Below are 14,120 nucleotides of genomic sequence, written 5' to 3'. Positions count from 1 at the left end.
ACCATCCTGGCTAACACGGTGAAACCCCGTCTCTACTAAAAATACAAAAAAAAAACTAGCTGGGCGTGGTGGCAGCCCCTGTATTCCCAGCTACATGGGAGGCTGAGGCAGGAGAATGGCGTGAACCCGGGGGGCGGAGCTTTCAGTGAGCGGAGATCACGCCACTGCACTCCAGCCTGGGCGACAGAGCGAGACTCCTCTCAAAAAATAAAAAATTAAAAAATTTTAAAAAAGAAAGAGATAAATTGAGGAAGGAACTGTTAAGCAAAAAGGAACCAGCATGGGTGATTTGGGATATCTGCAGCCTATTTAGATTGCAAGAGATGCTAATGTTGGGAGGTTCCCTGTTAGGAAAGTGTGTCCTGCAGAGAAAGCCATGTCTGCAGAGATGAGGTGTGTGATTCATGGGTCCATTCACTCATCTCAACAGAAGCCAGGAACAGAGACGAGATGATCCAGGGAGGATCCAAGTGAACCCTTCTCTCTAATGGCCTGACTCCCTGTGACATACAGGGGAGACCCAGAAGGTTTATGAGAATGTTGTACCAGCAGAAATACTGCCTGCTTGGATTGAAGGGGACAGAGACAGGATGAAATGAAGGAAGGTATTGGGCTTCTGAGTCTACAGGCAAGAAACAGGATGACAGACCCAGGCAGCTGCAAACATGTGCTGTCCTTCGAGAAAAAGGAAGAACGACTCCAAGGTCAGAGCCTTAGGCCTAGAGGCAGAGGCTGGCAGAGCTGCAGGTGTGGGGGGCGGGGGGCACTGAGCCACAGAGGGGCATTCCCAGGCCTTGAAACCCCATGGAATTCGCCCTGCTGGATTTCAGACTTGCTTGGGACTGGCAACCCCTTTATGCCTTTATATTTCTTCCTTTGGGAATGGCGATGCCTAGTCTATGCGTAGTCCAACATTGCAGTTTGGAGGCATAAAACTTGCTTTCTAGTTTTACAAGTAAAAAGATGGAGAAAAATTTTGCCCCCATCTGGATCCTACCCAGAGCCTCACCAACATCTGATTTAGACACAACTTCAGTGATCATATTTGAGACTTCTGAGCTGGTTAAATGTTGTTGTTGTTCTTTTTTTTTTTTTTTTTTTTTTTTTTTTTTTAAGATAGGGTCTCATTCTGTCACCTGGGTTCAGCCTCCAGGGTTAAGCATCCTCCTACCTCTACCTCCTGAGCAGCTGGGACTACAGCCATGCACCACCACACCTGGTTAATTTTTATTTATTTGTTTATTTTTTGAGATTGAGTTTTGCTCTGTCACCCAGGCTGGAGTGCATTGGTGCAGTCTTGGCTCACTGCAATCTCTGCCTCTTGGGTTCAAGCCAGTCTCGTGCCTTATACACCTGAGTAGCTGGGATTATAGGTGTGCACCACCACGCCTGGCTGATTTTTGCATTTTTAGTAGAGACAAGGCTTCACCATGTTGGCCAGGCTGGTCTCCTGATCTCAGGTGATCCACCCACAGGCCTCCCAAAGGGCTGGGATTACAGGCGTGAGCCACTGCGCCTGGCTGGGCTGATGGAATTTTAGACTTAGAGTTGATGCTACAATAGGTTGAGACTTTGGGGCATGTTGGGATAAGAAACATTTATTTTGGAAGTGGGGCAGATATAAATTTTGAGGGGCCGGAGGATAGACTGTAGTGGGTTGAATGGAGGTCCCCAAAAGATATGTCTATGAACAATTCCCTGGAACCCATAAATGGTATCTTATTTGGAAAAAGGGTCTTTGCAGGTGGAATTAAGACAAGGATCTTGAGATGATATCGTCCTAGATTACCCAGTGGGGGGGCCTAAAGCCAAAGCCAAGTGTCTTATAAGAGATGGAAGAGAAGCCACAGGGAGAGGGCCACGTGAGGATGGAGGCCGACACTGGAGTGATGCGGCCACGAGCCCAGGCACCAATGGCCACCAGGAGCTGGAGAGGCCAGGAACAGAGTCCACCCTGGAGCCTCCGAGGGAGCGTGGCCCTGCCAACATCTTGATTTTGGACGTGTGGCCTCCAGAACTGTAAGAGAATACATTTCTGTTGCTTTAGGCCACCCAGTTTGTGGGCACGTTTGACAGCAGCCACAGGAACCTAAAACAGGGCACCTTCTTTGGGGGTATTTGTATTCTGTAAACGACCATGCATTCTTGTGGCCGTCACGACAGTGGCATCCAGCTGTGTCTCTTAGGCCTGTCCTGTGCCTGCTCTGTTAGCTTCCCAGGTAGCCACTCATTTAGAAAGAAAGAAGAGAAAGAGATGCACTTTCAAAAGGTCAAAAGACACATTCATTTGAAAAACAGAGCAGAATAAAAATCATAAAAGCCACATCCAGAGACCCTGACTGCAGATACCACTTTCTTTTTCTTTTTCTTTTTTTTTTTTTTTTTTGAGACGGAGTCTTGCTCTGTCGTCCAAGCTGGAGTGCAGTGGCGCGATCCTGCAAGCTCCGCCTCCCGGGTTCACGCCATTCTCCTGCCCCAGCCTCCCGAGTAGCTGGGACTACAGGCGCCCGCCACTGCGCCCGGCTCATTTTTTTTGTATTTTTAGTAGAGACGGGGTTTCACCGTGGTCTCGATCTCCTGACCTCGTGATCCGCCCGCCTCGGCCTCCCAAAGTGCTGGGATTACAGGCGTGAGCCACCGCGCCCGGCCGGTACCGCTTTCTGCTGCACCTGCAGACCCGCACTTTCAGCCCTGACCCAACCCACTCCCCCACCCAACCCCCACCCCCCATCTGCCCTGGTGTGTCCCTGTGGATGGCCTTCCGTACCCTCACTGTCCCGCTTGGCCCTAGCCCGCCTGACACACCAGCCTGCCCAAGAGCACCCAGACTCAGACCAGCCACCCTGCTGCCATCCTGGGGCCTTCCTTTCCTGCAGCCCTGGCCCTGGGTCTGCCCCCACCCCGGGAGTCACACAGGGACACAAAGTGATCCGCATCCCATTCCTGGTCTTGGGTCCCCTCTGCCTCCGGGAAGCGGCAGCAACAGTCCTGCCAAGAGCTGCCCACCGGCTGGGAGGACTCTTCTGCAGCTAACCAGGACCCAAACCTCCAAAGAGCAGAGGAAGAGAGGGAGGAAGGAGAGCAGGCCCTGCAGGCTGATGTCCCAAGTCCGACAGGATCCTGTCTTCCCAGCTGGCTCCCTGCTTCCACCATCTGAATGCGTGTTCCCAACTCCCCTTCCGCCTGGTCTGCCATCATGCCAGGCCACTGCCCCTACAGATGACCCGGCCCATGCCCCATTTTGGGTTCCTGACCTCATGACTCACAGTCCCCGCTCTCCCAGCCCTGCGTCTCCCTACCCACTGTGGGTCTGTGGGCATCAACCATGACCCAATGGTGGGAGATCTGGGCACCTGGCCCCACTAGCATCACCCTTCCCAGCCTCCTCCAGTCCCTTCTTGAGGTACCTGGCCCCTGGCCCTTCTGCTGCCAGCTCCTCTTGGGCTTCACTGGGGAAACTGAGGCCACAGGGCACCACTGCCCACACCTTCCCAACAGCCCAACCCAGGGAAAATCTCCAGGGCCCTCAGTGGCAAGCAGCAGTCTCGACTGGCCAATGACGATGTGTGGCTGGGTAAATGTGAGCAACCACTCAGTACTCACCCTGGGCCAGGAGATGCCCATGCCTCCTATGGCCATGCAGGTCCCTCAGGCCAAGGCCCAGGGAACTCCTTCCCCAGGGAACTCAGGCCAGTGTCCAGCTGAGGCTGTGCCCTGCTGTGGCCTGGCCTCCATGTCACCACTCTGTCCTGCTGAGGGTTCTCCCTCCCTGCCACCCTGTTGGACCCACCATAGCCTAGCACCAGCATGGCCTCCTGAGCACTTCCCACATGCCCCCAGCACCTCCAATCCGAAGACACCCCAAGCAGTCCTGCTGAGGTCCCCAACACCCCTCATCACCTGGTCCCAGCACCATCCAGGCCTCACCCTGCTCCCGACGTGGCCCTGCTTCCTCACGCTCCTCCCCGCTTCGCAGAGCCAGCAGGCCCCCATGGCTCTGCTGCACGGCTGCCCACGGCTCTGCTTCCCGACTGCCTGTTCTCATAGGCCCCTAAGCTCTGGAGGACCCCAGGCTCAGAGCTCTGGCCTGAGGCCTGCCCTAGTGATGGCCTCCCAGCCCGGCCTCCCCACCTCAGCCCGGCATTTCCTGCACCTCAGTGTCTGCACAGGCATTCCTATCTCACAGGCATCTCTGATTTTATGCACCCAAGGCTAAGTGCCGGCTCTTCCGCCCTCTCTGCCACAGGCACATCCTCTCCACCCCAGGCTGCTCTCCACCTCCACAGCCACCACCCGGGTCTCCTCAGCCGCTCCTTGGGAGGCACCAGACCAGGATCTTGCAGGGGTCCAGCCAGCTCCAAGTCCACCTATCTCTCCCACCCAATGCTTGTTTCAAGCCACAGCTGCCACAGGACAGGGCTCGGCTCGGCTTGGGGGTACAGAAGTGCAGCAATGCACAGCCCCTGTGTCAGGAAGCTGGATTGGCAGAAGGGGAGATGTTTACAATCGTCCCTGTTAACCCACAAGCCCACAGCCAGACCCTATGAGCGTGACACCAAGCATGACATCGAGTCTCCTTGAACATCTCGGCCTCAGCCCCAAGCAAATTCCACAAAGATTAACGACAGAGATGTTTAAAAAAATGCACCAGTGCTGGAGGCAGCTCTTGGCAGATGTTTTTACAAAAGAAAGCCATTTTAAGCATAGCATAAAATCCAGAAATCAGAAAAGACTGGTGAATGTTAAAAATTGATACGGCTAAAGAAACCACAGACAGAATTAAACAAAAATAGATGCATGGTGTGAGACCCATCCACAGTGTGACCAGCTACTGGGGACACAGCAGGAACTTTCAAGGAGCTGAAAAGTTCTGTTCCATGAGATAGTGCTGATCACAAGCAACTTCCAAGTTTAAGCGAATACAATCGTCCCTCAGAATCAGCGAGGGATGGGTTCTAGACTCCCCATGGACACCAAAATCCACAGATGCTAAAGTCCCTGATGTAAAAAGGTGTAGTAGCCGGGCAGCAGCTCACCCTGTAATCCCAGTACTTTGGGAGGCCAAGGCAGAAGGATCCCTTGAACCTAGGAGGCTTTTTTTTTTTTTTTAGAGATGGGGTCTCACTATGTTGCCCAGACTGGTCTCAAACTCCTATGCTCACGTGAGCAGCCCTGAAAGCATGATGGCAAGTCATAAAAGCCAGAAACAGGGCTGCATTCCATTTCCATGTGAACATAGGAGTTTAAGACCGGCCTGGCCAACAATGCTTTTGAATAGGCAATTCACAAAAGAAAAGGTGCAAATGGTCAACAGGTCTAGGAGATGTGCTCAGCTTAATTAATAATCGAAGAATTCAGGCCAGGCACGGTGGCTCATACCTGGAATCCCAGCACTGAGGCTGAGGCAGGTGGCTCACTTGAGGTCAGGAGTTCAAGACCAGCCTGGCCAACATGGGGAAACCCTATCCCTACTAAAAATACAAAAATTAGCCGGGTGTGGTGGCACACACCTGTAATCCCAGCTACTCGAGAGGCAGAGGCAGGAGAATTGCTTGAACCCAGGAGGCGGAGGTTGCAATGACCTGAGATCGTGCCACTGCAGTCCAGCCTGGGTGACAGAGCAAGACTTCATCTCAAAAAAAAAAAAAAAAAGAAAACATTGGTGTAAAGTTTCATGACTTGGGTTAGACAATGGCTTCTTAAATATGACACCAAAAGCACAAGCAACCAAGGAAAAAAATAGATACTGGAGTCATAATAATTAAAACAGACGTGCTTCAAAGGACACAATCAGCCAGGTGAGGTGGCTCACACTGTAATCCCAGCATTGTGGAGGCTGAGGCCAGGAGTTTGAGACCAGCCTGGCCAATATGGCGAAACTCCATCTCTACTAAAAATACAAAAATTAGCCAGGTATGGTGGCAGACGCCTGTAGTCCCAGCTACTCGGGAGCCTGAGGCACAAGAGTCACTTGAACCTACTCCAGCCTGGGTGACAGAGCAAAACTCTGTCTCAAAAAAAAAAAAAAAAAAAAAAAAAGACACCAGCAAGCAAATAAAAAGGCAAACCATAGAAACAGAAAATGTTTGCAAATCATATTTCTGATAAGGGACTGGGATCTAGAATATATAAAGAACACTTACAACTCAATAATACCAAAAGGCAAATTCTAAAATGGACAAAGGATTTAAATACACATTTCTCAAAAGATATAAAAAATGACCAACAATCACATCAAAGTGCTCAACGTCATTAGCCATCAGGAAATGCAAATCAAACCACAATGAGATTCCACTCGACACCCACTAGGATTAGATGTCTGCAATCAAAGAGTCAGATAATAACAAGTGTTGGTGAGGATGTGAGGAAATTGGAAACCTCGCACCCGGCTGTTACTGGGAATGAGGAATGGGGCGCCCACTTTAGGAAGCCATCTGGCAGTTCTTCAAATGGTTAAATATAGAATTACCGCACAGCTGAGCAATTCCACTCCTAGGTATCTACCCAACAGAAATAAAAAACATACGACCACCCAAAAACGTGTATGCAAACGTCCATGGCAGCCTTACTCATAACAGCCAGCCCGCTATCCATCAACTGATAAACGCGTAAGTAAAAGTGGGCACTTCCACGCCACAGAACTGACTCCAGCGCAGGGCCGGTGAGGTGCTGATGGCGCAGTGACGTGAGCAGCCCTGAGAGTGTCCCGGCAAGTCGAAGAGGTCAGACCCAGGGCCAGTACAGGCCAGTACGGGCCAATCCATAACCACTGAAAGGAGAGCAGTGTTGCCAGGGGCTAGGTGACAAAATGTCCTGGAATTGACAGCTACCCAACTCCCAATCTACTAAAACCACTGAATTGGACACTTCGAATGGGTGAATGTTATGGCATGTGAATGACCTCTCAATAAAGCTATTAAAAAATACTAATAATCAGCATAAGGTCAACCTAATAGGTACTGACATGAAAAGCCATTGGCTCCAGAGGAAATCTCAGTCTGAGCTCCCTGTGGAGGGGCGGCCAAATCCGCGTGTTCTCTCCCGCCCTCTCCCGCGCAGCCGTCGCCCCAGCCGGGAGCCTGGGTCTCATCATTTTTCTTCGTATACTTCCACCCTGTTTGATTTTCTTCTTCTTTTTTTTTTTTTTTTGGAGCGTTTTACTTTTGACAGTAAACACCGACAAAAATTCCTCTCCAGTGAGCCCCAAATAACCTCCAGCCTGCCTTCTGCCAGCTGAGCACCAACCACTGCAGACGACGCCCTACGCCATCACCCACTCACCCGTGCAAACACCCTGCAGTGCTGGCTGAGGGCCTGGGGCCAGTGCCAGGGACACAGATAACCAAGCTCAGAGTCCAGGACAGGGGAGAGTGGGGACACATGAGGGGGCCAGGCACAATGGCACTGGGCAGGCCCGGGGCTGGCGAGGGGTCCTGAAGAGAGTGCAGGCCACAGGCTGGGCACATGCTCTGTGGGCACCGAACACACCCAGCCCCTCTCCAGGCCCACTTTTCCCCCAGACCAATGCAGGCCTCCCACCCCTGGCCCCTGCCCCACACCAACCCCATGCACTCACCAAAAGTACTCACCCCAGCCTCCTTCTCACCCCTGCTGCCCCTCCAGGACCACCTCACAGCAGCCCTAAGCCCCACTCCCCGGCCTGCATTCATGCCCTGACCCTCCTTCTTTCTTCACTGACCGCCTCACCTCCACTCACCTGCATCACCACGACTCTCCCTTAGAACTGTCCCCGCCCTGCCTCACCCACCCCAGGTCTCTCTCCAGGCTCCCATGGGATGGCAGGACGGCCCAGCCTCTATGAGCTGTCACAGGCCAGGCTTGGGGGGCCGGGCGACTGGACACTTACTGGCAGCTGGGCCGACTGTCTAAGTCACCAGCCCACAGCCCTCAGCATGGAGGCCTCTCCCACAGGGCGCCCAGAGCTCTCCCACCACAGGCTGCAGTAGCCTCAGCCCCAGAGGAATCTGCCCTGGATGGGGGACAGGGAGAAGGGGGGGTGGTTGAGGGGCTCAGGCAGACAGGAAGTTGTTTTGGGCGGAGCAGTGGCCGACTGACTGTACAGGGAAGACCGGGGATTTCCAGGGGACAGCCAGGGAATGACGTGTCCAGGGGAGGGTCTGAGATGTTGTGGGGTGGGGGTGAAGGTCACCGGAGTGAGGGTCAGACAGGGAGCTGTCTCTGTGAGAGGGCAGAGTGAGGTGGAACCGGGGCAATGCCACAGAGGGGAGGAGGCCGGGAGGCCTAAGCCAGGGTACCTCCTCAGTGCAGGGATCAGCTGGGCAGGGGTCCCTGGGTGCAGGCCTGGCCTCCCTGCCTCCTCAGAACCACCAAATGCTGAGCTGGGCCCAGAACGGGCCCGCAGCTGCTTACCATGGAGGGACTTGGGTCTGCCTCGCTGTCACGGGTTGGGTGGCAAGGGGGACCGTGCCCTCTCGCAGTCCCTCCACCCCAGGGACGGGAAGGGCCAAGGCTCCTGCCCTCTAGCAGGTCCAACGGGCTCATAGAGGTCAGGCCTGGAGAGGTGTAGGGCACACGGGCCACCTCTGAACTCCTGCACGCCCTCCTAAGCCTTGGCCCGTGGCTCCCAGACACAAGTACCAGCCCAGCCCCTCCCGTCCCCTTGTCGCAAGCCAGGAGCTAAGGGGACTTGGGGTGCCTGGTGGGCTCAAGGAGCCTCAGCACCTGCCTTGCTGTTTAGCCACTCTCAGGCCAGTGCCACACACATGCGGGCAGCTGCACGATCACATGACGACTCCACTTCAGGCAGGCACCCCAGCACCCCCTGCCCCTCACCAGCCTCCACAACCAAGCCCAGAAGGCAGACAATGGGCCAAGACTGCAAGTGTGTCCAACACCAATCCTGGCCTTCAGAGGAGCTGAGCTTGGGAGGGAGGGCCCTGAGATGGGATTCCAGCAACCTCCAGCCATCTGTCTGGCTCACCCCTGGATGAATCAGAAGTAGCCCCCACCCCAGGAGGTAAAGAAAAGACATCCCTGGGGCCAGGAAAGCCTCAGCACAATGCCCCGAACAGGCTAGGGCACCCTAGGCAGCCCAGCAACCCGACCAGACCAAGAACTCCAGGAGGAAACCATTCTGCACAGGTCCCGCACTTTGAACAGGTCAGCTCAGAAACAGCTGTCTTGGGGCTTGCCAGGAGGGCTGGAGCCAGGTGGGTGGCTGCTTCCCTGCCCTACACCCCAGCACCTTCCGGGTGCTCCCTCCAAGGCAGGGCTGGCCATACACAGCATGAGCAACAGACCGCCCCCTCAAGGCCTCCCCAGGGGTGCAGGAGTGTCTCCCCTCGCTCAGATGAACTAGTCACACAGGCAAAGGGGCTGGGCACAGCACTGTCAAAGAGAACCACAGCAGCACATCCACCCTGCCCCAGAGCCGTCCATGGAGGACGCCTGAAGGAGATGAGTTCAGGGCACCATGAAACCTACCCAGCTGGGCAAGGCTGTGGTGGAGAGCGGCACCACGGGGCCCCAGCAGAACCTCTCTCCCTGAGCTGCCCTTGGGGGCAGAGCCAGCAAAACCAGCCACGTGGAGCTGGAGCCTGCTCTGATGGGTTCTGCCTGGGGCCCCCACCACAACCTTCCCCAGCAGCTCAGTCCCTTGCCCCTAAGCCTCTGCAGGCGGAGAGCCAATGCTGTGTCCACAACCGCCTGGAGCTGGGCGACCCAGGCCGAGCCAGGCAGCTGGGTTGCAAGAATGGCAGGCGGGTGCCAAGGCCTGGGCAGGTCCAGGGGCTCCCTGTGAGCGTGGACTAGGGCAAGGGGGTCTGCCGAGGCACCAAACAGGAGGCACCAAACAGGTGGGCAGGCCACTCTGATGCTCCCCTAGTGAGGAAGGAGGGGCCACCATGACCCCTAGCCCACAGCTGTCCCCTAGGGAACAGAGAAGGGGTGTGTAGGGGGTGCCCTGCCAAGGAAGGGTGGCAGCCCAGGCCCTCACCAGTTTAGGGAGGTGAGGAGAGCCGGCAACTATGTGACCCATTGCCAGGCGGCACGGCCTCCCCTGTCCCATGCAGAGGTGTCCCAAAGGAGGGGCAGGGGATGGTTCAGCCTCGACCCATGTGTCTGCTGGCCACAGACACCGGATCCTGGCCCAGACAGCTGACCCCGACAAGCCCTGAGCGCCCCCACCCGCCCGAGACCCACCCCACCCACCCGGGCCGCGCGATGCCCTATTAAGGGCATGGCCGCGGGGGCTCAGCGGAGCGCGCCCGTCCCTTCCCTAGGCACTGGCGGCCGTGGGGGGCGATCCAGGCGGACGAGGCCGGCGGAGTGGCCACGCTCGGGCCGGCGATCGGACCGCCACCGTGGACAACAAGGTGCTGGGCGGCTGGGCTGTCAGGAGCGGCCGGCCCGGCAGCGGGGCGGGGGGTCGTACCTTTGTACTTCTCGCGCACCTCCTCGTAGGCCTGGATGAAGTCCTGCTCGTCGGGCTGCGGGCCAGGCGTCAGCAGAGCGGCCATGCCGGCGGGCGCGGGGCGCGGGGCGCAGCGGAGCCTCCAGCACCCGGCGGCCACTCTGTCCCCGCGGCCGCGCGCGCCGCTTAAAGAGGCCGCCCCCGCCCCGCCCCCGCACCCAGGATGCCCCACGGGCGGGGCGGGGCCGGGGCCGCCGCGGCCGGACAGAGGGAGCCGCGTCTGGGCGCCTCCCGGCGGGCCGGTTCCGCGAGTTCCGAGTCCCGCACGCACACTCCTTCCCGTTCCCGCCCGGGTCGCGGCCGCCGACACCCGGAGTCCTCGGGTGGCCCCTGCCCAGAGGCGGCCCCGACCTGTCTGTTCCCCGCCGGGCCGGCGACCTTACTGCCTCCGAGATGCGCCCCTGCCCGCCCCCCACCTCGCTTCCCGCGTGCAGCTGAGAACTTTCCCATTGCAACACTGGAGACGACTGGGTCGGTATAAAGAACCCTTAAAACACCACACACAAGAAAAATTAAGTCCACATACAAGGACTGGAAGAGCCCATTCACAGAAGGAAAAAACGCTCGGTGATAATTAAAACAGCTCTTTCCACCCATCAGATTGGCAAAGCTCCAGCTCTCCCCGCCTTCACCAATGTCGGCCACCGTGTCTGGGATGCCCCTGGCCGTGTTTTCTCCAAGCTTAATGCCACATGTCCTGTAACTGCAAGTCCCGCTTCCAGGAATCCGTCAGAGGACGCAGAGCCCCGGCGCGCGGAAGGTGCTTGCTGCGGGCACAGCCTTTGCAGTGAGTACCAAAGGCCACCACAGTCAGCCAGGGCCTCAGGACCCCCCACACTCCTCCACAACTGTAAAGGTGATGCCGAGGAAAGCCCAGGCGTGGGAACGACACAAGTGATTCCCTTTCAAGTGGGAAGAAAGTGACTTTTCTTTAAAGTCCGCGTGTGCTGTGAAAGGCCCTGAAAGTCATGCAGGTCGAACCAGACCCTAGGGCTGGAGCTGGGTCCAGGGCGGTGGCCCTCTCCTTCCCTCTTTCCTGCTCCCACCAGCCCCGATTCCTGTCGCCTGCAACGTCCCCCTAGGGCTCGGCACCTGGCCTTGCAGCCCTCTCCTGGCCTCCCACAGGGGCCTCCCTTCCCTCCGGCTGGAACAGGTCAGGACTCTCCAGCTGAAGCCTAGAGAGCTACGGCTCCTCCCTCTCCTAGCACACCCTGCCCATGGCCTCCAGCTCTAGGTCACCCACTTCCCTCCTGCCCTACCCCTTCCCCAGGCCTCTCGCAGGTGCTTCCCATCCTGGAGGCTGGGGCTCCAGACAACCAGGTGTCCCCTCCCTGGATGGGGAGCTACTGGAAAGCAAGGCCGGATCCTAGCTCAGGAAGAGGCTGGGGCTCCAGACAACCAGGTGTCCCCTCCCTGGATGGGGAGCTACTGGAAAGCAAGGCCGGATCCTAGCTCAGGAAGAGGCTGGGGCTCCAGACAACCAGGTGTCCCCTCCCTGGATGGGGAGCTACTGGAAAGCAAGGCCAGATCCTAGCTCAGGAAGAGGCTGGGGCTCCAGACAACCAGGCGTCCCCTCCCTATACACTGCTCCTGTACATGCCCACCTGGCCCCCATGGTGGCAGCCAAGACCGAGGGCCTTGTGGGCAGCTCTGCCCCAGGAGCCCAAAATATTATCCTTGTTGCATCTGGGTACTGGACCGTTTTAAAGTCAATGATGGACGCCGCAGCAAGAAGCCCAACCCCAGGTCTCATGAACCGCCTAGGCCGGCCCAGCAGGTGGCGCTGCGCCGCCTGCACTCACCTGGGATGCGCGAGGCCCTCCCTGACCCGCAGATCCCCCCGGGCCTCCCCCATCCAGTCCCAGCTCCAGCGCCTAGCACGCAGCGGGAACTCAGTCAACCTGCGTGTGCTAAGGCGGTGCACAGGCAAGGCCCTGCGCAGTTACCTGCGATGCGAATGACCGCCCGCTCCGCAGGGTCCAGCACACTCCCGTTGCTCCCAGCGCCACCCCCGCTGCGCCGGCTCCGCTGCGTTTTCCCAAGGTTCCAGGGCAGTGTGTCCCCGGGGCTGGGCGAGCCACTGCTTCCATTGGAGACATCTTCGGGGACTGCCCGGACCTCAGCGTCCTCACCCGACATGGCCTCCTGGAGGGGAAGCAGGAGGGGTCACACCTCTGCCTGTTCAGGAGTGGACTCTGCACGCCGACCCACCCACCACCTTCTTAATCTAGACACTGACCCCGCCCCACTCACCCTCTCGCCTGGACACTGGCACCCACACCCCTCCTGCACCCTGCTGTACCCACATACTGACCCCCATGCTCTGGCCCCAGGCACTTACCCTCTCTCCATCCATGACTGCCTCGCCCCCTCCCGCCCATTCCTCAGACACCCACACAGTGACCCCCCCCCAGCCACTGGCCTCACCCTCCAGTCTATCACCAGGACACTGACCACCCTGGCCACCCCCACTCCCGCACATTGAGTGTCACTCTCCTCTCTTAGTCACCCACACCCTCCTACTCTGTCACCCAAGGGCTCAACCGGCACAGGACAGACCACCTTCCACCCTGTCCAGTGGAAGGCGAAAGGCGACTACCTTCACTCAGATGCGGGCCTCCACTGCCTCCATCCCAAACTAGACCCGCCTCTAACCCTCTAATCGTAGGCAGGCGAGGCCATCAAGGAACGCTGACCACTGCCCCCACCACTCCCCGGGTCATCAGGGAAGGACACCCAAGCCCTTCCCTGGACACCAGCAGTCCACCTCCAAGCTGTCTTGACCTCCAGGACTCCCCATCACGCCACCCCACCTCAGCCCGCAGTCCCACCTCCATCTCCGCAGCGAAGGCCTATAAATAGCTACAGCCGCAGCGGCGTGGGCCGCCGGAGCTCTGCTGCGGCGAGGCCGGGAGGGAGCCCAGGCAGCCGCTCCAGCAGCCCACCGTGGGGGCGCGTACACCTGCACGGCGGACGCAACCAGGGCGCACGCATACCCACGCGCGCACACTTCCCAGCCCCCGTCCCCAAGAGCACTGGCGTGCGAGAGGTGAATGGGACTCTGTCTCGGCGAGGGTGGGCTGGTGTGGGGGCACAATGTGGGCTCTGTGCCTCCGCCCTCAGGCCAAGGGCTAGGGAGGAGACAGCGGACACCGAGCAGGGGCCCGCCGCGCCCCGCCCCCACTGGCTCCTCCACGGGCCGCCCTGGTTGCAGTCCCCGGCCCAGAGCCCTGCGGTCAGCCGCGCCTCCCCAGCAGCCTTTCCTGCCCACACCCCGGGCACCGCCCGTCCAGTTCCGCAGTCTCGAGCGCGCAGGGAGATCCTGTCCTCTCGAGCGAGGGCAGGAGGGGGCGCGACGCAGCCCCCAGTTCCGTGTGGCCTGCGGCCGGAGACCCCCCCCGACCCCCACCCCGCAACGCCCGCACGCGGCGCGCCTCTTCATCCTGGCCGCGGTCTTACGTGCCTGGTGGCTCCGCTCGCTTCAGCTCTGCCGCCGCAGCCAGACTGCTGGGGCCGGGAGAACGGCGGAGGCGGCGCAGGCGGGGCGAACCCCGAGCCCCGCCCCGGCCCCCACCCAGAGCTGCACCGCGCGGGCCCGGAGGAGCGCGAGCGAACGCTGCCCGCGAGATCGGGCGCCCGTGTCTGCGCGGCGCGCCCGTGTCTGCGC

General features: G+C 58.5%; 2 protein-coding genes across 8 annotated transcripts in view; one reads left to right on the top strand and one right to left on the bottom strand.

The window, feature by feature from the left end:
• The window catches only part of PLEC (plectin), a 62,291-nt gene extending 48,296 nt beyond the window's left edge, over nt 1–13,995 (bottom strand). For 4 of the 7 annotated variants that reach the window (XM_050800790.1, XM_050800789.1, XM_050800791.1 and 1 more), the window contains exons 1-2: nt 13,917–13,995; nt 12,400–12,598 (exon numbers count right to left, since the gene is read on the bottom strand). In XM_050800790.1, coding sequence (XP_050656747.1) covers nt 12,400–12,592 — 193 coding nt within the window. In that variant the 5' untranslated portion in view covers nt 12,593–12,598; nt 13,917–13,995. Of the gene's footprint in view, nt 1–10,414; nt 10,551–12,399; nt 12,599–13,916 lie in introns of those variants that run through there. The other 3 variants (XM_050800801.1, XM_050800800.1, XM_050800802.1) reach the window with 2 other exon arrangements.
• Nucleotides 1–14,120, top strand: part of GPAA1 (glycosylphosphatidylinositol anchor attachment 1) — a 288,404-nt gene that overhangs the window by 158,707 nt on the left and 115,577 nt on the right. The window lies entirely within an intron of this gene.

This window comes from Macaca thibetana, chromosome 8 (assembly GCF_024542745.1).
Source record: "Macaca thibetana thibetana isolate TM-01 chromosome 8, ASM2454274v1, whole genome shotgun sequence".
NCBI lineage: Eukaryota > Metazoa > Chordata > Mammalia > Primates > Cercopithecidae > Macaca > Macaca thibetana.
Note: the sequence above shows the minus strand (reverse complement) of the source record. Positions and strands in the feature narration are given on the sequence as shown.